At 44.0% G+C, this 26,895-nt stretch overlaps 3 protein-coding genes across 3 annotated transcripts; 1 reads left to right on the forward strand and 2 right to left on the reverse strand.

The window, feature by feature from the left end:
• Window positions 1-206: 206 nt before the first annotated feature.
• Window positions 207-5,860, reverse strand: LOC112237132 (proteasome subunit alpha type-2-like). Its single transcript, XM_042315694.1, has 7 exons — window positions 5,739-5,860; window positions 5,178-5,254; window positions 4,015-4,147; window positions 3,754-3,876; window positions 2,712-2,793; window positions 1,132-1,263; window positions 207-503 (listed from the first exon to the last, which is right to left on the reverse strand). Exons 1-7 carry the CDS (start codon window positions 5,777-5,779, stop codon window positions 387-389), a joined length of 705 nt encoding a protein of 234 aa, XP_042171628.1. The 5' UTR covers window positions 5,780-5,860; the 3' UTR covers window positions 207-386.
• On the forward strand, window positions 5,838-7,210 carry mrpl32 (mitochondrial ribosomal protein L32). Its single transcript, XM_024405748.2, has 3 exons — window positions 5,838-6,014; window positions 6,314-6,492; window positions 6,868-7,210. Exons 1-3 carry the CDS (start codon window positions 5,918-5,920, stop codon window positions 7,120-7,122), a joined length of 531 nt encoding a protein of 176 aa, XP_024261516.1. The 5' UTR covers window positions 5,838-5,917; the 3' UTR covers window positions 7,123-7,210.
• Window positions 7,211-7,372: 162 nt separating this feature from the next.
• LOC112237136 (collagen alpha-2(VI) chain-like) lies at window positions 7,373-26,744 on the reverse strand. Its single transcript, XM_042315693.1, has 30 exons — window positions 26,588-26,744; window positions 24,360-24,512; window positions 23,869-24,133; window positions 23,123-23,453; window positions 22,713-22,733; window positions 22,207-22,272; window positions 22,064-22,117; window positions 21,920-21,964; window positions 21,786-21,812; window positions 21,645-21,671; window positions 21,427-21,471; window positions 21,282-21,335; window positions 21,101-21,163; window positions 18,532-18,594; window positions 18,388-18,441; window positions 18,248-18,283; window positions 18,020-18,082; window positions 15,349-15,411; window positions 15,177-15,239; window positions 14,844-14,906; window positions 10,471-10,521; window positions 10,299-10,334; window positions 10,143-10,205; window positions 9,754-9,816; window positions 9,604-9,639; window positions 9,459-9,504; window positions 9,221-9,373; window positions 8,638-9,084; window positions 8,409-8,447; window positions 7,373-8,166 (listed from the first exon to the last, which is right to left on the reverse strand). The coding sequence occupies exons 1-30, from the start codon at window positions 26,703-26,705 to the stop codon at window positions 7,565-7,567; spliced, it is 3,210 nt and encodes a 1,069-aa protein (XP_042171627.1). The 5' UTR covers window positions 26,706-26,744; the 3' UTR covers window positions 7,373-7,564.
• Between the last annotated feature and the right edge of the window lie 151 nt (window positions 26,745-26,895).

Below are 26,895 nucleotides of genomic sequence, written 5' to 3' on the forward strand. Positions count from 1 at the left end.
GCTGTAAATGTGGAATAAGTCAAGTGGCATGTATCATTTCTGAAGGCTCTGTATATGGGGGGGGGGAACTAATTTCATGCAAAATGTAGTTTTGCACTTTCGCAATATAGTGAGAAATTGAGAATTAAACAACTAATTATCAAATCGCAAACTGAAACCAAACATGAAATTATATGAAGAAAACAAAAATTGATCAAAGGCCAAAATATTATTACATAAATCAGATTTTATTAGTAGTATGTGACTAGGTATAACCGGAGAAAAAAAAAGACAAATTGTTAAAATATGCTAAACTGCAAAAAAACTGTATTGGTATGTGGTTTGTAAAAAAGTAAACAGCTGATCTGAATGAGTCCATGCCAACAGACCCCCATGGAGGGGGCATTTTATGCAATGGCTGCCAGGTAGTCCTTGACCTCTGCTGTGGTGAGTCTTCTGAAACCTGCCTCGTTGCAGATTCCCACCTCAATGTTATCTTCTGTCATCTGACCCTCAAAACTTTCCTTTAAAAAACACACACACAGAACACAATATTAATGCAACGCAGTAAAATGCATGGATTAAACAAATTAAAATCATGAAGTTTCTACTGTGTTTTTTTTTGTTGTTGCCCTTTTTCTCCCCAATTTCGTGACGTCCAATTGTTGTAGTAGCTACTGTCTTGTCTCATCGCTACAACTCCCGTACGGGCTCGGGAGAGACGAAGGTTGAAAGTCATGCATCCTCCGATACACAACCCAACCGCACTGCTTCTTAACACAGTGCGCATCCAACCTGGAAGCCAGCCCCATCAATGTGTCGGAGGAAACACCGTGCACCTGGCAACCTTGGTTAGCGCGCACTGCGCCCGGCCCGCCGCAGGAGTCGCTGGTGCGTGATGAGACAAGGACATCCCTACCGACCAAGCCCTCCGTAACCCGGATGACGCTAGGCCAATTGTGCGTTGCCCCACGGACCTCCCGGTCGCGGCCAGTTACGACAGAGCCTGGGCGCGAACCCAGAGTCTCTGATGGCACAGCTGGCGCTGCAGTACAGCGTCCTTAACCACTGCACCACCCGGGAGGCCTCTACTGTGTTTCTTAAACACTTCTGAGAGGGAAGAGTACTAAAGCTGCAGGTGAGATGAATTACCTTCAAGGTTAAGATTGCTGTGTGGATTGCGTCTTCCAGCTCCAGATCCACGTTATATCTCTTTTCTAGGAATGTTTTCCCATTGACGTAGTTCTTTCCCATCGCTGTGGCTTTCCATGCAAAGTATGCACCCTGTGTACATCAAAATAATCATATACAGTGGGGCAAAAAAGTATTTAGTCAGCCACCAATTGTGCAAGTTCTCCCACTTAAAAAGATGAGAGAGGCCTGTAATTTTCATCATAGGTACACTTCAACTATGACAGACAAAATGAGAAAAGAATATCCAGAAAATCACATTGTAGGATTTTTAATGAATTTATTTGCAAATTATGGTGGAAAATAAGTATTTGGTCATTAAACAAAAGTTTATCTCAATACTTTATTATATACCCTTTGTTGGCAATGACAGAGGTCAAATGTTTTCTGTAAGTCTTCACAAGGTTTTCACACACTGTTGCTGGTATTTTGGCCCATTCCGCCATGCAGATCTCCTCTAGAGCAGTGATATTTTGGGACTGTTGCTGGGCAACACGGAGTTAAGAAGTAAGCTCACTCCACAGCTAGCTTGAAATGTCACGGATGGAGCCATCCGATTGGTACACTTTTGGGTGGCTCAAACCATTGAAACGTTGTCAAGGAGGGCAGCCACGTGTGTTAGCAAAGCAGAGGTCCCGAGTTCGAGCCGAATTGGGGGGGGGTGTACTCGCTAAGCCAGCACCGTCCGTAACATATGCGCATATAACAGTAGAGAAGACACTTGGGCCGTCTACACTTGACACTTACATGCTACTTCTGCCATCAGAATACGGATATTACATTGAAAAGACTGGTTGTGGTCGGATTGTGTTCAGTTCTGGCCGACCACTTCAGGTGGTGGTCAGGGACACATTTTGTACAGATCTCTCCTCAGTCTGGACACAATCAGGCTACCGTCGCCCACTGTCATCAGCACATGTTTTGGGAGCGAGAGGCGCCTTTTTTCATTAAAAAGTTGAAAGAAATATGTTCCTAGTGTGGAATGTGTTTGCTGGCTTCATAAATGCTAGCCAGCTAGCTTATTTAATCAGGCTACCTGTGTTATTGACTGTACGTTTTGTTTATGTGTAACTCTGTGTTGTTGTTTTTTTTTTGCTTTATCTTGGCCAGGTCGCAGTTGTAAATGAGAACTTGTTCTCAACTGGCCTACCTGGTTAAATAAAGGTGGACATTTTTTGGGGTAAAACTATTTTTTGTTATGCCTATTTGCAATCCCTTTAGCTTTGCTAGCTAGCTTGCTGGCTAGTTACAGAGGTTAGCTGGCTAGTTAGCTACAGTAGTTTGCTACTGCCATCAACTTGCTGTGTTGTTACCAGATGTAGCCTGTTCCACCGTTTGCATTATGCATTCTGGCATTTGAATATAGAGCAGGAAAAGGGAATCAGGACACATTTAAAATGTAGGTTTAGACGCATGACGAGTTCGGAGTTCCTTGATTAGAACTCCATGATCAGAACACAAAAGCTCCATAAACTGTCTAGACTCGGCCTAGGAGTGAAGCAATCCAACGATAGTGTGTTTATACTACCATGGATACTTACAGAGGGATCTGACTGGAAGAGGTAAGGGTGATCATCATCCCATCCAGCTATCAACAGTGACACACCAAAGGGTCGCACTCCACTGAAAAAAACACAGGATGTTACTCTCTAGAAATTCAGGTGAAAACAACTACTTTATTAACACACATGGATATTGTAATTCAGCAGGCCAACTCTCGTGGAAAGATACTGGGTGTCCGGGCTTTAGGCTTTTCCTTCAGCCAGCCCTGCTCTAACACACCTGGTTCTATACTGGGTGTAAGGGCTTTAGGCTTTTCCTTCAGCCCTGCTCTAACACACCTGGTTCTATACTGGGTGTAAGGGCTTTAGGCTTTTCCTTCAGCCAGCCCTGCTCCAACACACCTGGTTCTATACTGGGTGTAAGGGCTTCAGGCTTTTCCTTCAGCCCTGCTCTAACACACCTGGTTCTATACTGGGTGTAAGGGCTTTAGGCTTTTCCTTCAGCCAGCCCTGCTCTAACACACCTGGTTCTATACGGGGTGTAAGGGCTTTAGGCTTTTCCTTCAGCCAGCCCTGCTCTAACACACCTGGTTCTATACTGGGTGTAAGGGCTTTAGGCTTTTCCTTCAGCCCTGCTCTAACACACCTGGTTCTATACTGGGTGTAAGGGCTTTAGGCTTTTCCTTCAGTCCTGCTCTAACACACCTGGTTCTATACGGGGTGTAAGGACTTTAGGCTTTTCCTTCAGTCAGCCCTGCTCTAACACACCTGGTTCTATACTGGGTGTCCAGGCTTTAGGCTTTTCCTTCAGCCAGCCCTGCTCTAACACATCTGGTTCTATACTGGGTGTAAGGGCTTTAGGCTTTTCCTTCAGCCCTGCTCTAACACACCTGGTTCTATACTGGGTGTAAGGGCTTTAGGGCTGAAGGAAAAGCCTAACACACCTGGTTTTACCAATCAGCTGGTCAGCAGGACCTTGATAAGCTGAATCAGTGGTGTTTCAGCAAGGTTGGATCAAAAGCCTGCACACTCAGTCGGCCAGCCTGATCAAACTTGAGGAAACCCACAAAACAGAACTGACCCAGACTGTGTGTACTCCTGCATGACAGAGGCTACCCGCTGGACAAGCTGGGCTGTGGGGATTGGCTCCTGGTAGACCAGGAAGTACTGCTGGGCCAGTTTCCTCGCTCTCCTCAACAGCACCCTGCAGAGTAACAAGAGACACATTTCTAAGATATTCTTGTCCCTGTTGTAAACCCAAGATTTAGAAACTCAAGGAAAGGCAGTCTCCCACACACACACACACACACACACACACACACACACACACACCAGGATGTACCTGTAGTCTGGACCCATTCCACTGTAGACCATGCCAATATGTTTGGTTATCATCTCGACTTTGTGAACACTCGTCTCATCATACAGTATAGACTTCTGTTTCTTCTCGGTTGCCAAAACGACTCCATTTGAGGCTTTAAACGGGGAGAAAGAAACCATCAAAATCTGGACTGTCTTCTGTAATGTGGCTAAACTTCTTGATTTGGCCTTGTTTTAGATTTGGTTCATTAAGGCTGTTTCAACAGGTAGCTCAATACTTATTTTTTTTTTTCCACTAGTTGTTTTTTTGACCAATCACATCAGATCTTTTTCAGAGCTGATCTGAGTGTTCGAAAGACCAATCAGTAAAAAAAAAATCTAAACGTAGCCTTAAAAATCCCAGCAGCCATGACTGAATTCCAATGTGCGTTGGTTTCAGGTGTGGTTTGATATGGGGGTCTCGTGTGTTCGCAGGTGGGAAGAGTTTTCCAAATTATATTGCCGTTTTGCTTTAGCCGGCTGGTGTGCTACCTTGGCAAAATTGGTTTGACTTTGGATAGCCCATCTCTGGGCCTAGTATGGAACCGTCAATAAATAACATGTAAATTAGGCAATATTTTCACGTTGCACACTTTATTTCTCATGAAATGTTTTCAATATTTAGGGATATCCAAAGTCAAACCACATTTACCACAGGCATTACGATCGGGGTCGCATGCAGCTACACTCCAAATGGATGAGAACTTGTTTGCTGCCAGCTGTGGACCGGGTTAAAATAAACCCAACCTTCATTTACATTGTGGCATACTCCGGTAGAAAAATCTGTTTTGGACAAAACTGACTTTATGACCAAAATTATCCTATTTACACTTTGTAGTCAATTTTGACATTAGAATAAATGTTACTGACTCATATCGATGGCACATAGGCTGTCTTCTAAATTAGAAGTTGGTTTTCAGGGACAGTTGCTCTTTAAAAGAGTTTGGTGCCATGGACACATATATACAAGATGCCTGCATACAAAAAGCCATTACCTGCTGGTTGCTCCACTGTATACATACATGGGCTGCGTTTAAACAGGCAGCAACTTCTGATTTTTCTCTCTCATCAGATTAGCTCTTAAGTGAAATTTGTCTGCCCGTGTGAATGCAGTCATATTGGATGATCATTTTAAGTCTTCTTTACCTTTGATTCCCACTGAGGGGGCTCCTGCTGCTACTGCTGACAGGGCATACTCAATCTGGACCAGTTTACCAGATGGGCTGTGTGGGAGGGAAATTGTTTAAACTTTTCATTAATGACGTCATGACAAATAATTTCGTCTTGGTCTGATCAGTGCTTTCAGAGTTTAGATTTATTGGTGTAACGTTAGCTAGTGACTCTCAGCAATCAACAAACTGAAAGTGAATGTAAACTTGCAACAGCAAAGCCAGATGCCTTTTTGAAAAGATCGCAACTCAGCTAATCACTTAATTACTGAAAGAGAGCAAATGGTATGAAGAGACAAAATGTGTTGGAAATCAAAATTGCCCTGTTTGAAGATCTTGAAAAAGAAACATCACACTTCCTACTACTAGCCTAACATTAGCTAGCCAGAGTAACAGAATGACAAAGCATCAAACCACCGCGAGCAACAGTCTGGTTTCTAAACAACTCGCTCGATCTCAATTCTTCTTCCTTTCAATGTCTTCCTGCAATAACCAAACTAACCAAACTGTTTCTCCTACAGTCATTTGTAAAAGTTACCTGAATGTGGTGAGTGAGAAACTGTACCCCCTTTCTCCCATATTTGCTCAGTAGTGGTGATAACGCGTTATATGACAAGATGCAATTGGTTCTTCGGTTGTCGCAGTTCAATGACGTATGTGATTCAATGACCGTGAGCTGTGTGACATGAGTGTAAAGGCACTACTCAAACCTCTAAAATGATGAATTCGTCTGGTTTCGTGTGTTTTTTGAGACGTTCGTTGTTACAGCTGGAATGCAGAATTATAGAGGCTACAGGACTTGACAGACAGTTTGGTGAGTTTGAGCTTTACACAACATTCTGCCTTGTGTTTATTTGTGGCTAGCTGGCTGGCTAACACTCGAACTAACTAGTAAGCTAGCTTTAAAACTTCCATGGTAGCTATGTTACCCTGCATAATCTATGACTCTGTGTTGGACAGTAAGAACTATGATGATGTACGATTCTATACGTGCTTCAATCTATGAGTAGACTACTAGATGTATACTGAGTGGTGACATACATACATCGTTTCTGTCTATTGCATAGATTGTTGATATGTGATTGTGTCTCTGTGTGTTTTGGTTCTAATCAGCCCCAGCTCTAGCTGTCCATGGGCCCAGCATCCTCCCACATCCCCACGATGAGCAAGAGGTGACCTCGGAGCCCAGCTTCCTGGACAATGTGTTCTGGATGGCAGCACCCAAAAAGAGACGCACAATAGAAATCAACAGGACCAGAAGACGAGACCCAAGCTTTATGCTCAAAGTTAAGGTATTAACTTTGATTACTTGTATCATTTCACTGGGTAACATTTCACCTGTAATTATTGTCCTCTGATGTCCAGTTGTATGTAGCATATTTTATGTAATAAATATTGCAATAAACACAATTGAAAAGGCAATAGATTTTTCTGATGTTTTGTGCTCCCTCTCTCCCTCGTTCTCCTCCTCCCTATCCCCCCTTTCTCTCTCTCCCCCTCATCTCTCTCTCTCCCTCGTTCTCCCCCTCCCTATCCCCCTTTCTCTCTCTCTCCCCCTCATCCCTCTCTCTCCCTCGTTCTCCCCCTCCCTATCCCCCTTTCTCTCTCTCCCCCTCCCTATCCCCCTTTCTCTCTCTCCCCCTCATCTCTCTCCCCCTCTTTGTCAGACCAACATTGAGCCGTGCGTGGAGTGTGGCCACCTGAAGCAGAAGCATATTCTGTGTGGGTTCTGTTATGAGAAGATCAGGAAGGAGACAGCGCTGATCCGAGGTCAGATTAAAGCCATGGAGGGCAGGCCTCTCAACACACCAGCGCAGGAGACCCTGGTCCTGTATGACAGCGAGAGTCCATGGGAGTCCGACAAAGACAAGAGGATAGTGGAGAGAAACAGAAAACGACCCTCCTGGTTCAGTATCTATTGAGGTAGCATTTAGTCACACCAGTAATTAGGTTGCTAATATCCCAGTTTCTGTCGTGAAGTAAATGCATTGATAAAAAAAATCAACAGCAGCATTGTTTTTTTTGTTTTGTTATCATCACATGACAGAACATTCAAATGTGGTTCATTTTCTTTGTCTTGTTATTGGAACATGGCTACAAAGTCACATATTGTACATCCTCTACATGTTGGTAGGAACATGCTATACCTTTTGTTATTAATGAGAATAAATCTTTATTTGAAAAAAAAAATAGGCTTTATTGGGGTCACATTTCAGTAACATATCTTTTTTTTATGTAGTCTAATAAAAACTAATTATCGAAAAGAAACATAAAAGGACACATGAAATCAGTTCTAGGTCTTTCAGTTAGCCTACACTCCCCGTGTTAAATCAAATGGGGCCCTGAATATATTTCAAACCTGGTTTAACCAAGGCAATGAGCCATGTGTTTAACAACCCCAGGGAGGGCCAAGTCATTGAAACTCATCAGGTTAAAGATAAGAGCTTTGTCCCTGAGAGTGAGTTGCAGCAACCGCTCCCTGTCAATATCTGATCCCACTGTGATAGCAACACCCACTGCGTTGGCCCTTCTCATGGCTCTAATACCCTCAGCAAAGTTCTTGTCTGAGGTCACTCCGTCTGTAATGAACACAAACGTGAGCTCTGCGTCTGGACGTACCCCTCTGAACCGACCTCCAGGGTTATTGACGAGGTTCTCAGTTGCGTAGAGAATAGCGCTGCCCAGAGTGGAGGATAAGTCACGGTAGACTGCATTAGAGACCAGGGAGCTAATCTTTCTGTGGTTATTGGAGAAGTCCAGAAGAACCTCTGGGTCCTGCTCCCCTCCAAACTGCAGCACGGCGAAGCGAGCTCCTGAAGAGACCTCCTTGGAGAGAGGGATCGATTGGGAGAGTCTCCCGATGAAGCGCAGGATGCTGATGAAGTTTCTGCCCCCTGTTCTCTCAGAACCGTCAATGAAGAAGAGGATGTCTACGGGGCGCTGGATCAGTGGAGCCAAACTCAAATCTTTGACAATAATAGAAAAGTCAGTGTTATACAGACTATTGATTCATAAACTCTTAATACATCTGTAGTTGTCTGTAATTTACATATGCAGAATATATTGGAAAGACATTAATAGATCATTTCCAACTGAACAAATATTCAAGGTCAGTGATTTTCATTTGTGCAGTATAAAATAATAACAAAAAACTCAGTCCCATTATTTAGCTGTAACAACATCAATAAAAAATAAATAGTCTTCTCACCCGAGGCACACTTCAAGTCTGGACAGATCATCTCTGGTTCTAGAGAAGAAGAGAAGTGAATGTAGTTCATTCGTCAGGGTTGGTAATTTTCACAAAATAAAATAATTGAGCTGTTGATAAAATGTAGTGTGCATCCCAATGGCACCCTATTCCCTATATAGAGCTCTGGACAAAAGTAGTGCACTATATAGGGAAGAGGGTGCCATTTGGGATGCAGACATAGACTTGCCTGGGCAGAGGATTTGTTCAATTTCCTCTAAGAATTCCTCAGCAGTAAGTTCAGCGTAGACACTCAGGGTCTTCACCCGGTCGCCCATATTACAGGCAATCTTCTCCAGATTCTGCCTCTCTGCCCCAGAGTCAAACATATCACCGATGGCGATGGCATACACGTCCACTCCGTTACACAGGGCTCCAAGATTATCCAGGTCTTTAGGATCGTAGCGACCGTCTGTGATAACTATGGCCACCACCTTGGTCCTCCCCCTACGACCTGGAACTATCAGATGGTCGTATGTGTACTTCAGGGCAGAGGCAGTCCAGGTGCCTCCAGCGATCCACTCCATGGCTTTGACCTTTGTGTTGAAGGAGGTTACAGAGGTGATGCCCCTATCGTCCATCCTGATGGCCTGAACCGCCCCTTGGTGACTGTACTGAACCACACCCAGACGAGACCCTTTTGGGGGTTTAGAAGTAGTTCAGGGAATAAAATTGATTACATGTTTAAAATATATATATTTTAAATATTGGTGATCTATTGTTTTTCCATTCAAACAGTGGTTGTAGTAGTAACACAGTATCATGAAGTTCACCTGAGATGTCAGATATGTTTTTGGCCATCTTCCCAAGCCTGTTTGCTACACTGATGACAAAGTTTTTAGCCAGGCTGAAGTTGGTTTTTCCAATACTTTCAGAGCTGTCAATCACAAACACCAGGTCCAGGGGAGGGCAAACCTTTTCACAATCTGCACAGAGAGACATTTAACAATAAGACCTGGGCATTTTTTATTATTACAAGGAAAATAGGTTGTCATTAAAATAAACCATTACCACAGCAGCCACATGTTTCTCTGACAAATCCCATGATTTCACACTCCTGAAAGTTGAGAATATTCATCAGCATTCTCTCAGAGAGAGTAAAGGGATATGAAAGATATCTGTCAATCAGGATGAACAAATAAAGTCAGTTACTTACCGATAGACCAGAGGCCCCACGAGTACCAGGTACTCCCTAGACACATCAACAGAAACATTTAATGACCAATGACAGACTCTTAGTGGATGAAATGAATCACAAATGAGAACTAAATGTACCGTGGTATGTGTACATAGGAATGAGACTCACCAGTGGTCCAGGTGACCCCCTCACTCCTCTGTCCCCAGGAACACCCTCTTGCCCTGGCTCCCCCTGTTAAACAATACACACATTTTTTTTTATAGAAATAAATCGATTTAAATAAACAAGTGCATTTATTAATATAATATCTCTGTTTATGATATTTTTTTATTTTACCTTTATTTAACTAGGCAAGTCAGTTAAGAACAAATTCTTATGTTCAATGACGGCCTAGGAACAGTGGGCTAACTGCCCTGTTCAGGGGCAGAACGACAGATTTGTACCTTGTCAGCTCGGGGATATGAACTTGCAACCTTTCGTTACTAGTCCAACGCTCTAACCACTAGGCTACCTGCCATCCCTACACTCTAACCACTAGGCTACCCTGCTGTACGTACTGCTGATCCTTTTGTTCCTGTAGTTCCCTGGGCTCCTTTCTCTCCATTATAACCTCTGGTGCCCTATGAAAAAATATAGACATGGTAGTGAAATAGAGGGGTCAAACATTTTCAGATTTTAAATATGGACGGCTAAGAACAGGTACATATGATTACCTGCAGTCCAGGTAAACCAGGGTCTCCTCTCCCTCCCTAAGAGATAAATAAGGTTGAGTTAGCATGTTTGTCAATCGCACTAATTAAAACAGGATTACCAATCCAATTCAATTACCAAAAGACATTAAAATTGTGTTTTGTTATTCAGTCAGGTGTCGGCTGCAGTTCAAACCTGGTTCCCTCTGGGTCCTGGGTAGTTGTATCCATCACTTCCTCTATCTCCCTACCAATTAAAAAAAGACAAACAGCATTTTTAGCACTGTTTAGCTCCCATTTTCTGGAACTGTATTTTTTGCCTCAGCTACCATTCTTGTGAAGGTGTACTACAAAAAAACACTGTAAGACCATTCTAAGAAAAGAACGTGACCAGGGAATGTCAACAAAGAATAATTTCTCGTAGTAAATGTTTAGGGGGGCCCTACTCAGTACTCTGTACAGTTTCCAACATAACCTGAACGTAAATACCTTCCATTGTCAGATTCAGGTATGTGTTATAATGCATAGGCCTGTTGCAATGTGTCGAGTGTCATTTGGACTGCATATGAACAAAACATTGAAATAACTGCCATTTTTTCTTTATTTTTCCAAAATAAATATTTTGTTAGAATTTAGATATCACAAATGTATGCTATAAGCAGTTTTATAAACTGGGTGAATCGAGCCATGAATGCTGATTGGCTGACAGCCGTGGTATATCAGGCGTATATCACAGGTATGACAAAACATTTATTTTTACTGCTCTAATTACGGTGGTAACCAGTTTCTAATAGCAATAAGGCACCTCGGGGGTTTGTGGTATATGGCCAATATACCTCTGCGTTGCGTCGTGCCTAAGAACAGCACTTAGGAGTGGTACATAAGCCCTATACCACACCCCCTCGTGCCTTATTAACAACACAGTGTAATTAAGTTTTTTGTCCGCACCGTTACTTTGTCACTATTACACTTTGCATGAGGTATGTTACGGGTATGTTACGGAGTCGCTGGTGCGCGATGAGTCAAGGATATCCCTACCGGCCAAGCCCTCCCTAACCCAGACGACGCTGGGCCAATTGTGCGTCGCCCCACGGACCTCCCGGTTGCGACAGAGCCTGGGTGCGAACCCAGAGTCTCTGGTGGCACAGCTGGCGCTGCAGTACAGCGCCCTTAACCACTGCGCCACAAAATGTTTTTTGAAGGACAATCCTGGTCATTGAGAAATGGACCAATGACTGAAAGCGATTACTGTTATGACTAAAGGAGGTAAGACAACATATAGCCAATATCCAAAGACCCACCCGCCCCGCTAAATGTCATTATGTCCGTCTAATCTATATTTTTATTTCAGATGCTCCCATGCTATCTCCCAATTTCATTTTTCAAAACAACCAACCAAAGCATCACCAAATTTATATGGGGCAATAAAAACCTAGGATCAAGTTCTCCACTCTATCGAAACCTGAATCTAAGGGTGGTCTTGCCCTTCCCTCCCTTCAATTGTACTACTGGTCTGCCCAGATCTGCAACATGCATGATCACAAACAGACAACTCAACAATTCCGAAGCCCAGTCCTGTGGTTCATTGCCCCTAAAGTTCAAGTATATTCATTAATAGCTTTAGTGAAGTGGGCAACATAGCCAAAACCTTTGATTTACAGCACCCTTCTAGCATGGAGGGACTGTAAGAAATACCGGTGCATTTCCTTCCAAATATGTTCTCACTCGCCTATAGTATGCAGCTCAGACTTGCCAAAAGCCCTGAGTGGTGCCAACTTTAATCTTTGGCATACTCTAGGAATCAGGACCTTTCCAGACCTATTTCATCAGAAAACCACTACAGTGAAATCCTTTCAAGAGCTCTGCAGTGAATTCAATGTGCCAAGATCCATTTTAAAATATATATACAGTGGGGAGAACAAGTATTTGATACACTGCCAATTTTGCAGGTTTTCCTACTTACAAAGCATGTAGAGGTCTGTAATTTTTATCATAGGTACACTTCAACTGTGAGAGAAAATCAGAAAATCACATTGTATGATTTTTAAGTAATTAATTTGCATTTTATTGCATGACATAAGTATTTGATACATCAGAAAAGCAGAACTTAATATTTGGTACAGAAACCTTTGTTTGCAATTACAGAGATCATACGTTTCCTGTAGTTCTTGACCAGGTTTGCACACACTGCAGCAGGGATTTTGTCCCACTCCTCCATACAGACCTTCTCCAGATCCTTCAGGTTTCGGGGCTGTCGCTGGGCAATACGGACTTTCAGCTCCCTCCAAAGATGTTCTATTGGGTTCAGGTCTGGAGACTGGCTAGGCCACTCCAGGACATTGAGATGCTTCTTACGGAGCCACTCCTTAGTTGCCCTGGCTGTGTGTTTCGGGTCGTTGTCATGCTGGAAGACCCAGCCACAACCCATTTTCAATGCTCTTACTGAGGGTAGGAGGTTGTTGGCCAAGATCTCGCGATACATGGCCCCATCCATCATCGCCTCAATACGGTGCAGTCGTCCTGTCCCCTTTGCAGAAAAGCATCCCCAAAGAATGATGTTTCCACCTCCATGCTTCACGGTTGGGATGGTTTCTTGGAGTTGTACTCATCCTTCTTCCTCCAAACATGGCGAGTGGAGTTTAGACCAAAAAGCTCTATTTTTGTCTCATCAGACCACATGACCTTCTCCCATTCACCCTCTGGATCATCCAGATGGTCATTGGCAAACTTCAGATGGGCCTGGACATGCGCTGGCTTGAGCAGGCGGACCTTGCGTGTGCTGCAGGATTTTAATCCATGACGGCGTAGTGTGTTACTAATGGTTTTCTTTGAGACTGTGGTCCTAGCTCTCTTCAGGTCATTGACCAGGTCCTGCTGTGTAGTTCTGGTCTGATCCCTCACCTTCCTCATGATCATTGATGCTCCACAAGGTGAGATCTTGCATGGAGCCCCAGACTGAGGGTGATTGACCGTCATCTTGAACTTCTTTCATTTTCTAATAATTGCGCCAACAGTTGTTGCCTTCTCACCAAGCTGCTTGCCTATTGTCCTGTAGCCCATCCCAGCCTTGTGTAGGTCTGACTTGGCATTTGACTGAATTCTAATCTATTTTATGTAATAACTTGGAAAATAGGAAAGAGAGGTGTAACTTTGCATTGGGACTTTTCATGCGTATACTAAAGCAAATCTGTCACACCCTGATCTGTTTCACCTGTATTGTGCTTGTCTCCACCCCCCTCCGGGTGTCGCTCATCTTCCCCATCATCCCCTGTGCATTTATACCTGTGTTCTCTGTCTGTTGCCAGTTTGTCTTGTCTCATCACGCCTACCAGTGTTTTTCCCCCGTACTCATGTTTCTCTCTAACCCTTGTTTTTCTGGTTTTGACCACCCTGCCTGCCGTCTGTTGCCAGTTTGTCTTGTCTCATCACGCCTACCAGTGTTTTTCCCCCGTACTCATGTTTCTCTCTAGCCCTTGTTTTTCTGGTTTTGACCACCTTGCCTGCCCTGACCCTGAGCCTGTAGAACGCTATACCTGTCTGACACTGCCCTGGATTACTGACCTCTGCCTGCTTGACCCGTCGTCTGCCTGCCTTGACCCTGAGCCTGTCGTTCTATACCTGTCTGACCCTGTCCTGGATTACTGACCTCTGCCTGCCCTGACCCTGCCGTTCTATACCTGTCTGACCCTGTCCTGGATTACTGACCTCTGCCTGCCCTGACCCTGCCGTTCTATACCTGTCTGACCCTGGATTACTGACCTCTTCCTGCTTGACCCGTCGTCTGCCTGCCCTGACCCTGCCGTTCTATACCTGTCTGATCCTGCCCTGGATTACTGACCTCTTCCTGCTTGACCCGTCGTCTGCCTGCCCTGACCCTGTCGTTCTATACCTGTCTGACCCTGCCCTGGATTACTGACCTCTTCCTGCTTGACCTGTCGTCTGCCTGCCTTGACCCTGTCGTTCTATACCTGTCTGACCCTGTCCTGGATTACTGACCTCTTCCTGCCCTTGACCCGTCGTCTTCCTGCCCTGACCCCTGTTTTGTTAACAAACATCTGTTATTCAAGCTGTCTGCATCTGGGTCTTATTCTGAGGTCTGAAACAAATCCATATGTTACATGTAGTTACGTTGATGTTACCTACCCTTTTAGAGAACGTCATCCCCCCCACAGTGATGACAAAGTGACTTTTTCAAATACTCCTACAGAGTTATATGCAGGTAAGACGTTCTCTTTCTGATACTACATATAAATCAGCAGGTTCTAAATAACTCTATAAAATTTGAGAGATGAGCTCAATTTCAAAATATCCCTTTTACCAAGATGAACTGCTTTTCCTTTGTTCTCCACACATGTTGACGTAGCTGCAGATCACCTACAGTAACATCAACTAATGATAATGCTATTCTGTATTCTAATGTTACCCAAGACCTTTAGAAACACAAACAAAGGATGTTTATTAGACTGTTAGAACGTTGCAGTAAAAACAGAATCCTGCTCATTGGCGTAGTAAGGGGGGAATCGAGGCCTGGCAGTTTAAGTGTTAAAAGCTGAACCCAAATCAACTTACCTTAGCTCCTGCTGCTCCACTGTTTCCTCGGGGGCCAAAGTCCCCTGCATCCCCCTGAGAGCCCTAACGAGGACATGCAGAAAACATGGACGCGGATGGTGACAGGGCAGAATATTATTTTCTCATTTCATTACATCACCTGTCATAGATATCACCTGTTTAACCAATGGTATATTTGGTGACAGGGCAGAATATTATTTTCTCATTTCATTACATCACCTGTCATAGATATCACCTGTTTAACCAATGGTATATTTGGTGACGGGTTGAATGGTTAGTGGAGCACCTCTGCTCTTACCAGGCAGTAGTATTATTATTTAGGGCAGTATTCACCTGAAGTCCCGCCTCTCCAACCTCACCAGGTGGACCACGGACCCCTGGGAAACCTGGTGCCCCCTGGTATGAGATGGATATGATAGGGATTGAAAAAGATACAGTTCAATGTATTGATTGAAATACAACACCTGCATATTGATTACATTTGATTTATTAAAAGTTGACTCACTGCTGCTCCTTCTTCTCCATTCTCTCCAGGAACTCCTCTCACCCCCTCTGGGCCTAGTTCTCCCTGCAAGATGCAACACAATGAATACAACCAACATGGATTCTCCCTCTCTGGGCCTCGTTCTCCCTGCAAGATGCAACACAATGAATACAACCAACATGGATTCTCCCTCTCTTCTCCCAAGATGCTCTGAATACAACCAACATGGCCTCTGGGTTCTCCCTGCAAGATGCAACACAATGAATACAACCAACATGGATTCTCCCTCTCTGGGCCTCGTTCTCCCTGCAAGATGCAACACAATGAATACAACCAACATGGATTCTCCCTCTCTGGGCCTCGTTCTCCCTGCAAGATGCAACACAATGAATACAACCAACATGGATTCTCCCCTCTGGGCCTCGTTCTCCCTGCAAGATGCAACACAATGAATACAACCAACAAGATGCAAGATGCAACACAATGAATACAACCAACATGGATTCTCCCTCTCTGGGCCTCGTTCTCCCTGCAAGATGCAACACAATGAATACAACCAACATGGATTCTCCCTCTCTGGGCCTCGTTCTCCCTGCAAGATGCAACACAATGAATACAACCAACATGGATTCTCCCTCTCTGGGCCTCGTTCTCCCTGCAAGATGCAACACAATGAATACAACCAACATGGATTCTCCCCCTCTGGGCCTCGTTCTCCCTGCAAGATGCAACACAATGAATACAACCAACATGGATTCTCTCCCCTCCCTGCAAGGCCTCCCTCTGGGTTCTCCCTGCAAGATGCAACACAATGAATACAACCAACATGGATTCTCCCCTCTGGGCCTCGTTCTCCTGCAAGATGCAAGATGCAACACAATGAATACAACCAACATGGATTCTCCCTCTCTGGGCCTAGTTCTCCCTGCAAGATGCAACACAATGAATACAACCAACATGGATTCTCCCTCTCTGGGCCTAGTTCTCCCTGCAAGATGCAACACAATGAATACAACCAACATGGATTCTCCCTCTCTGGGGTTCTCCCTGCAAGATGCAACACAATGAATACAACCAACTCCCCCTGCAAGATGCAACACAATGAATACAACCAACATGGATTCTCCCTCTCTGGGCCTCGTTCTCCCTGCAAGATGCACAATGAATACAACCAACATGGATTCTTCTAGTTCTCCCTGCAAGATGCAACACAATGAATACAACCAACATGGATTCTCCCTCTCTGGGCCTCGTTCTCCCTGCAAGATGCAACACAATGAATACAACCAACATGGATTCTCCCTCTCTGGGCCTCGTTCTCCCTGCAAGATGCAACACAATGAATACAACCAACATGGATTCTCCCCCTCTGGGCCTCGTTCTCCCTGCAAGATGCAACACAATGAATACAACCAACATGGATTCTCCCTCTCTGGGCCTCGTTCTCCCTGCAAGATGCAACACAATGAATACAACCAACATGGATTCTCCCCCTGCAAGATGCAACACAATGAATACAACCAACATGGATTCTCCCTCTCTGATTCTCCCTCTCTCGTTCTCCCTGGCAATGCAATGAATACAACCAACATTCTCCCTGGGCCTCGTTCTCCCAAGATGCAACACAAGATGCAACACAATGAATACAACCAACATGGATTCTGGGCCCCTCTGCAAGGCCTACAACCAACATGGTTCTCCCTGCAAGATGCAACACAATGAATACAACCAACATGGATTCCCTCTGGGCCCGTTCTCCCTGCAAGATGCAACACAATGAATACAACCAACATGGATTCTCCCTCCCTGCAAGATGCAACACAATGAATACAACCAACATGGATTCTCCCTCTCTGGGCCTCGTTCTCCCTGCAAGATGCAACACAATGAATACAACCAACATGGATTCTCCCCCTGGGCCTCTGCAAGATGCAACACAATGAATACCCAACATGGTCTCTCCCTGCAAGATGCAACACAATGAATACAACCAACATGGATTCTCCCTGGGCCTCTGGGCCTCATGGTTCTCCCTGCAAGATGCAACACAATGAATACAACCAACATGGATTCTCCCTCTCTGGGCCTCTGGGTTCTCCCTGCAAGATGCAACACAATGAATACAACCAACATGGATTCTCCCCTCTGGGCCTCGTTCTCCCTGCAAGATGCAACACAATGAATACAACCAACATGGATTCTCCCCCTCTGAATACAACCAACAATTCTCCCCCTCTGTTCTCCTGCAAGGCCTCGTTCTGGGCCTGCAAGATGCAACACAATGAATACAACCAACATGGATTCTCCCCTCTGCAAGATGCAACACAATGAATACAACCAACATGGATTCTCCCTCTCTGGGCCTAGTTCTCCCTGCAAGATGCAACACAATGAATACAACCAACATGGATTCTCCCTCTCTGGGCCTCGTTCTCCCTGCATGGAGATGCTGCAAGATGCAACACAATGAATACAACCAACATGGATTCTCTCCCTCTCTGGGCCAACCAACATGGTTCTCTAGTTCCTGCAAGATGCAACACAATGAATACAACCAACATGGATTCTCCCTCTCTGGGCCTCGTTCTCCCTGCAAGATGCAACACAATGAATACAACCAACATCGAATCGACTATTGTGATGCAGCAAAAACAGATGAGATGTTTGATGTTTTTAGTTTGTTTGTGGAAACCTTATCTCCTTTCTTGCCAGCCTTGCCCCGTCGTCCAGCTCTGCCACTGTCTCCTCTGCTTCCCTGAAAGAGACATGTTCTCATGTTTCACCAGGCCCCAAATAAAACGTGTAAATGTTGTGAGTCCTACTCTTTCTTGTGTGATTGTTGTGCAACTCACAACGCTGTATGAAGACACTATCACTTGGTCTACAGCTTATTTAATACAGACTTCAATATGAGACTCACAGTGTCGCCAGGACTTCCACCAGGTCCAGCTTTACCCTAATGAACAGAAATAGTGTTTAAGCAGATGATTCGGTGGTTTGATTTGGCAGCCTAATACTCCTAGTTAGTAAACTGTGTTAATCTCTGAGCCGATATAGTACCTTGTTTCCTTTTTGCCCAGGCAGACCAGGGTTTCCAACATAGCCAGCAACACCCTGTAACAGTCACACGTAATGTATTGTTGTCTAAATAACTACAAGTTGATAGTGTTTCTGATAACATGTCGTTCAGATGGCGCTCCAGACCTTATCTCCACTGTCTCCATGATCACCCTGTGGTCCAGGCCTGCCACTCTGCCCAGCAACACCCTGAAGACAACAACAATACAGGATGTACCAGGTGCACAAGACTCATATTTCAGGTAGCCTATAGAGCCCCACAGTGGATGTGTCATAATACCCATAAAACCTAGCGGTGAAACAGGGAAATGGTTCCAATCGTTTTTCCACCATTCATTTTTAGAAACACTTAAAATAAGGGCTGTGTATCGTGTAGACTTCCCCTGGTGTGACGTTTTGATAACCATGTAAATCTCTATTGGACATTTGGCTCTATTTTCTCGCAAATTCAAAAATGCTAATTAGCATCAAAGTAGACATCATTACTACAAATCCCTGCAAGCTCCTGCACGTCATCTCTAGCTGACACCTTTTAACCTTTTTGAATTTAAGGTATTTAAGGTCAATTTAAAACTTGCACAAGATAGTTCACATAATTGTACATTTTAAGACATTTTTATCAATTTATTTATTACTAAATGTAGCTAAAATTAAATAGTTAATCCAGAGATTCTTACCTTTGCCTCGATTCGGCAGTCTCATCCAGATCAGCATCATGGCATTTGTAGTTCTTTATGATAGCCACATTAGCAGATAATTAGCATTTCATTTTTGGGGGGTAAATACAGGCGAATATATTGATAAAAATCAATATAGAGAGATTTACGCGGTTATCAAAATGTCACGCCAGGGTAAGCCTACACGAAACATACAGTTGAAGTCAGAAGATTACACACACTTAGATTAGAGTCATTAAAACTCGTTTTTCAACCACTCCACAGATTTCTTGTTAACAAACTATAGTTTTGGCAAGTCGGTTAGGACATCTACATTGTGCATGACACAAGTAATTTTTCCAGCTATTGTTTAAAGACAGATTATTTCACTTATAATTCACTGTATCACAATTCCAGTGGGTCAGAAGTTCACACACTAAATTGACTTTGCCTTTAAACAGATTGGAAAATTCCAGAAAATTATGTCATGGCTTTTGACTTCATTTGAGTCAATTGGAGATGTACCTGTGGATGTATTCAGGGTCTACCTTCAAACTCAGTGCCTCTTTGCTTGACATCATGGAAAATTAAAAGAAATCAGCCAAGACCTCAGAAAAAAATTGTAGACCTCCACAAGTCTGGTTCATTCCAAATGCCTGAAGGTACCACTTTCATCATTCATTATTGGGAGTAAATTCCAAATGCCTGAAGGTAAAATGTTCATCTGTACAAACAATAGTATGCAAGTATAAACACCATGGGACCACACAGGCGCCATACCGCTCAGGAAGGAGACGCGTTCTGTCTCTTAGAGATGAACTTACTTTGGTGCGAAAAGTGCAAATCAATCCCAGAACAACAGAAATGGACCTTCTGAAGATGCTGCAGGAAACAGGTACAAAAGTATCTATATCCACAGTAAAACGAGTCCTATATCGACATAACCTGAAAGGCCACTCAGCAAGGAAGAAGCCACTGCTTCAAAACTGCCATAAAAAAAGCCAGACTACGGTTTGCAACTGCACATGGGGACAAAGATCGTATTTTTTGGAGAAATGTCCTCTGGTCAGATGAAACAAAAATAGAACTGTTTGGCCATAATGCCCATCATTATTTTTGGAGGAAAAAGGGTGAGGCTTGCAAGCCGAAGAACACCATCCCAACCGTGAAGTACGGGGGTGGCAGCGTCATGTTGTGAGGGTGCTTTGCTGCAGGAGGGACTGGTGCACTTCACAAAATAGATGGCATCATGAGGTAGGAAAATTATTTGGATATATTGAAGCAACATCTCAAGACATCAGTCAGGAAGTTAAAGCTTGGTCGCAAATAGGTCTTCCAAATGGACAATGGCCCAAACCATACTTCCAAAGTTGTGGCAAAATGGTTTAAGGACAACAAAGTCAAGGTATTGGAGTGGCCATCACAAAGCCCTGACCTCAATCCCATAGAACATCTGTGGGCAGAACTGAAAAAGCACGTGCGAGCAAGGAGGCCTACAAACCTGACTCAGTTACACCAGCTCTGTCAGGAGGAATGGGCCAAAATTCACCCAACTTATTTTGGGAAGCTTGTGGAAGGCCACCCAAAACCTTTGACCCAAGTTAAACAATTTAAAGGCAATGCTACCAAATACTAATTGAGTGCATGTTAACTTCTGACCCACTGGGAATGTGATGAAAGAAATAAAAGCTGAAATCAATCATTCTCTCTACTATTATTCTGACATTTCACATTCTTAAAATAAAGTGGTGATCCTAACTCACCTAAAACAGGAAATTTGTACTTGGATTAAATGTCAGGAATTGTGGAAAAACTGAGTTTAAATGTATTTGGCTAAGGTGTATGTAAACTTCCGACTTCACTTGTAGCCCTTATTTTAAGTGTTTCTAAAATACCCTTTGGTAAAAATGAATGGTGAATAAATGATTGGAAGCATTTCCCTGTTTGACCGCTAGGTTTTATGGGTATTATGGCTCTATATGTAACAGGACACTGTACAAAGGTGCTAAATCCAGGAATCAGGTGAAGAATCCACCTACCTTTTCACCTGACTTGCCCGTGTCACCCTTGATACCAAAGTCACCGGCAAGACCGGCTTCTCCCTGTGAGACCGCAAAGGTGGTGGAGGAGGACATTTATAACCACAATGCATACAGGCTGTGTAGTACATTACATTCACACCTACTGCATATTATGCTCAACGTCGCTGCATTATCTCACCGACATGCCAGCGTCTCCTTTACATCCAGGTGTCCCAGTGGTGCCAGTCTTTCCCTAGAAAACAACGAAGTAGATGACATCACTAACTAGACTTGTCTAAATACAGTCTTTTTTATCAATAAGTAAGCAAATAAATAAGACGTACCTTTTCGCCATCAATGCCGTTATACCCAGGAGATCCCCTTTGACCCTGACGAGATTCGATTGAGTAAATTGTTCATTGTTAATTGGTGACATAATGCTTGTCCTAATGAACTGATCCTGCCGACTACGCCAAATGTAGCATGTAGATCATCAATCTAATGAAATCATTAATGAACCAATCATGATTGAGATGTATTAATAACAATGGAAAAGGAGTACCTTCAGACCAGATCCACCAATATCTCCCTGTGAAACAAGGACAAAACATGACGTCAAATACAGACAGCAATGCAGTATTACAACAAGCTTGGTAGTATATACACAAGTAACAAATGGTTAGAGCATTTTCTAATATGTTACCTTCTCTCCTTTGAGGCCTGGAAGACCCTGTAAATATATATTAGGTAAATAATGTAAATAATGTGTGAAATATTAAATCAAAGCAGCATGGCACAGACAAATATCAAAGTTAGAAATATCATCATTCCTCTTACCTTCTGTCCATGCAAACCTATCGAGCCCTCGACACCAAGGTCTCCCTGTAGGGAAAAAAAAGCCAACATAAATGAAATGTAAAATCATATTGAGTGTAATTGGCTAGTACGTCCTGTATTGTGTCATTGTGTATTTAATCTAACCTGTTGCCCAGGCTGTCCAGGATCTCCTATTGCACCATTAGTTCCCTTCCCACCCTACAAGGCACAAAACAAACATTGATGTCATGAAGTGTCATAAACCAATACATATTTAAGTTTATCAAAATAAGAGATTGCTTATTTACTTTCTTTCCCTTGTATCCTTTTGGCCCGTCAGCTCCTTTTATTTGGATGCACATCGGGGCTTGGCACTAGAGAGAAATCACAGAAGATATGGTCAAAGAGGTTTCAAATATGGGCCTCCCGAATGGCGTAGCGATCTAAGGCACTGCATTGCAGTGCGTTAAGGTGTCACTACAGCCCCGGGTTCGATCCCAGGCTGTGTCGCAGTCTCATCGCGCTCTAGCGTCTCCTTGTGGCGGGCAGGGCGCCTGCAAGCTGGCATCCGGTCGCCAGTTGGACGGTGTTTCCTCCGACACAATGGTGCGGCTGGCTTCCGGGTAAAGTGAGCAGTGTGTCATGAAGCATTGCGGCTTGGTAGGGTCGTGTTTCAGAGGACGCATGGCTCTCGACCTTCGACCTCTCCCATAGGGGAGTTGCAGCAATGGCTTAAGACTGTAACTACCAATTGGATATCACAAAAAAAAAAGAAGACCATTGTGACGTTCATTTTACATCCCTCAGTGCTCACCTCAAATTCGGCCTCTTTGATCTGGAAAGAGAAAGAAATGACAGCATATTAAACACACACTATGATATATAAAACACACAGACACTGTAACACTGACACAAACTATGATATATAAAACACACAGACACTGTAACACTGACACAAACTATGATACATAAAACACACAGACACTGTAACACTGACACAAACTAGGATACATAAAACACACAGACACTGTAACACTGACACAAACTAGGATACATAAAACACACAGACACTGTAACACTGACACAAACTAAAACACACAGACATGTAACACGGATACAATAAACACACAGACACTGTAACACTGACACAACTTGGCATCAACCATGACAGCACAAAAACATCCGTACTCCACTTCACAAACGGAAGCTTCACTATAAACCTACCATGGTGTCAGTTATCCTGTTGACAGCTTCCTGGCGGTTGCTAGCTGGGAACGCCATGTAGTCTTTCCTATACAGCTCCACAGGAGAACTGGCGATCTGCTTGAGATCACTCTCCATGGTGTACTCGTTGGTGGCCACTACAAAGATCTTGATGCCCGCTGCCTTGGCAGCCTCGGCGGCCCGTGAGACCCCTCCACAGGGGCTGCCAGTGATGTGGCCGTCAGTCAGGACCACAGCGTACTGGAGCCGGGGCTTTCCACTGGCCGTTAGCCTCACTTGTTCTGTCATGTTCCCCAGGGCACAGTCGATGAAGGTTCCCCTACCAATGTACCTGGTGATGAGGAGAATAAAGTATTGGCGTGCTCAACTCTTATTATGAAAGATTGGTGTGCTCAACTCTTATTATGAAAGATTGGCGTGCTCAACTCTTATTATGAAAGACTGGCGTGCTCAACTCTTATTATGAAAGACTGGCGTGCTCAACTCTTATTATGAAAGACTGGCGTGCTCAACTCTTATTATGAAAGACTGGCGTGCTCAACTCTTATTATGAAAGATTGGTGTGCTCAACTCTTATTATGAAAGATTGGTGTGCTCAACTCTTATTATGAAGGTTGGTGTGCTCAACTCAGTATTATCTTATAATACTCCCAAAAGAGATGAAGACGATTCAGTAAGTAAGTAAGCAAGTAATAATGAGGGAGGGACTGACTGACAGTGTCTGGCTGGCTGACTGAGTAATGTACCTGATGGCCTGTGCCCTTCCCAGGAAATCTGCAGCATCAGTGACCACCTGGCTGAAGACTTCCACACGGTCTGAGAAGTGCAGCCCACCGTAGGCCCACTGGGCCCTCTTGGCCCTGAGGGAGGTGGCCTGGAGCCTCTCCACAAAAATCTGGATGAACTCCTTGAGCTCATCCACCAGACTGCCCCAGGGGAACTCCCTCAGAGCAACACTCTCAGAGGTGTCCATGATGAAGTACACATTGATGGGGCAGTCGTCCATTTCATCTGGGCAGAGAGTGATTAAACAACATGCAGCACCTTGCTTGAAGTAGTTCATGAATATCCACCATTATTCCTCCACAATTGCTAATCTACTTGTGTATACTAGACTTAAGTTAACGACATGTATCTACAGATATTGCTAAATAGTACATCAATCATATCATAACATTTGATGGCTCTTGTAATTTATATTCACAGCCAAGGTCTCTATGCTTCCACCATGCCATACCACTGATGTTCCTGGGCCTCACTAACAGGTGGTCGTATTCTGGGTCCTGGGCAGAGACCTGGAGGACCCACAGCAACAGGACAGCCTTCAGTACTCCTGCCATGATGCCTCTGTGTGTGGAGGTGTACAGGTGTCCGATCTGTGTAATATTGTCTACACAGAAAAGGAAAAGGTTTAGTTTTATAAGCCTAATTAACTACGGTTTGGAAAGTAATAAATGTGGCAGGTAGCCTTCGAGGTTAGAGCGTTGGGCCAGTCACCAAAAGGTCGCTCATTTGAATACCGGAGCTGACAAATTGAAAAAGCTATCGCTGTGCCCTTGAGCAAGGCACTAAACCCTGATTTCTCCAGAGGCGCTGTACAATGGTGAACCTGGCTGTGACCCCACTTCCTACGGGTGTCTCAGGGGGAGTTGGGATATGGTGACCTTGGCCGTGACCCCACTTCCTGCGGGTGTCTCAGGGGGAGTTGGGATATGCAACAAACACCTTTCCAGTACACACTGTGTGAACAGGACAAATATAAACACCCACAAAATGATTACTGTTCTATATTTTCTGAGGAATATAGCCAGACACTTCTGGTGGTATACGAAGGCAGGTTATCGTTTGAAACTGTATGTTCCATGGTCTTTCAACTGATCGTCTGTTCCGTGGTCTTTCAGCTGATCGTCTGTTCTGTGGTCTTTCTACTGATCCTCTGTTCTGTGGTCTTTCAACTGATCGTCTGTTCCGTGGTCTTTCAGCTGATCGTCTGTTCCGTGGTCTTTCAACTGATCGTATGTTCCGTGGTCTTTCAGCTGATCGTATGTTCCGTGGTCTTTCAACTGATCGTCTGTTCCGTGGTCTTTCAGCTGATCGTCTGTTCCGTGGTCTTTCAACTGATCGTATGTTCCGTGGTCTTTCAACTGATCGTCTGTTCCGTGGTCTTTCAACTGATCGTCTGTTCCGTGGTCTTTAAACTGATCGTCTGTTACATGGTTTAGGTCATTTGTAAAATAATTGCAGGCAATGGAGAGTAAAGACATTAATTGTGTAAAACATACATATGTTCTGTAAAGGTATTACCCATCCCTCATGCCTGGACGGTTACAGTAAGGGTTTCTGGTTGAACTGATTCCAACAAAGAACAGTGTAATGATGGGCTGACAGCCCTGTACTTAAGACATCCTGTTTCCAGAGTAAAACCTCCCAGGTGAGGGAAACATCGTCTAAAAGGTAGATGAAAACAAATCATGCTTGAGGCCATAGGGATCTACTCAACATGTTAAGTCAAAGTCTCTTTTAAACCTATTTAATACAACTGCTACTCTCTGGTATACACACCTCAATCTATCAAACATTCAGATTATTTGATTCAATAAGTGCGCATAATTGATTGTATTGTAATGTAATGAAACAGGCAGGGAGCAGGTCTCGAACCCTCGACCTTCTAGCACGAAGCCCAGCGTGCTATCGACTGTGCCGCAAAAGCATGCCCGAGAGGCAGAGTCGATATCCGCGCTTATAAACCCAGTGTTGTTACAGTATCTTATCCTTGGTTAGCAAACAATATCCAAACGTGCATTTTGTCCGCATTACTTGACTGAAATAGCATGTTACTTTATATGGTCCTGGTCAGTCCCTGGATGGGAGACCAGATGCTGCTGGAAGTGGTGTTGGAGGGCTAGTAGGAGGCACTCTTTCCTCTGGTCTAAAAAATATCCCAATGCCCCAGGGCAGTGATTGGGGACACTGCCCTGTGTAGGGTGCCGTCGTTCGGATGGGACGTTAAACGGATGTCCTGACTTTCTGAGGTCATTAAAGATCCCATGGCACTTATCGTAAGAGCAGGGGTGTTAACCCCGGTGTCCTGACTAAATTCCCAATCTGGCCCTCAAACCACCATGGTCACCTAATAATCCCCAGTTTACAAATTGGCTCTTTCATCCCCCTCCTCTCCCCTGTAACTATTCCCCAGGTTGTTGCTGTAAATGAGAACGTGTTCTCAGTCAACTTACCTGGTAAAATAAGGGATAAATAAAATAAAAAATAAAATAAATAAATGAAAAAGTCTCCTAGACTTTCTAAAAAATACCAAACAAAAGCTACTAACAGTAATCTCTTCTATTCCAAGAACACCAAACATCTTTAAGTATGCTCATCTCAGATGTACAATAACAGTCATCAAATATTTAAAAAGTAATACAATGAATAATAAAACATAATTTGGTTATTCATTTTACTGACCTGCAACGGGAGAGTTAGCTGTGTGATAACAGTCTGATCCTCTGCTCAGTCCCGTACCTGCAGAATCAGTCCCTCGGAGCGGCGAGGTATGTTTTCCATGCCTGTTGAGACGTGCCATACATCTAGTGAGAAAAAAAGACTCCTCCTGTGCATTCAGCTTGGCAACTTCCCAAATGGCACCGTATGGTTCCTGGTCAAATGTAGTGCACTACATAGGGAATAAGGTGACATTTGGGATGTAACCTGGACTTCATCACTGTGGAACATATAACAGCCACTCACAACTGGAGAGAAGGGGAACATGTACT

The sequence above is a fragment of the Oncorhynchus tshawytscha genome, unplaced genomic scaffold, assembly GCF_018296145.1.
Source record: "Oncorhynchus tshawytscha isolate Ot180627B unplaced genomic scaffold, Otsh_v2.0 Un_contig_7223_pilon_pilon, whole genome shotgun sequence".
Taxonomy (NCBI): Eukaryota; Metazoa; Chordata; class Actinopteri; order Salmoniformes; family Salmonidae; genus Oncorhynchus; species Oncorhynchus tshawytscha.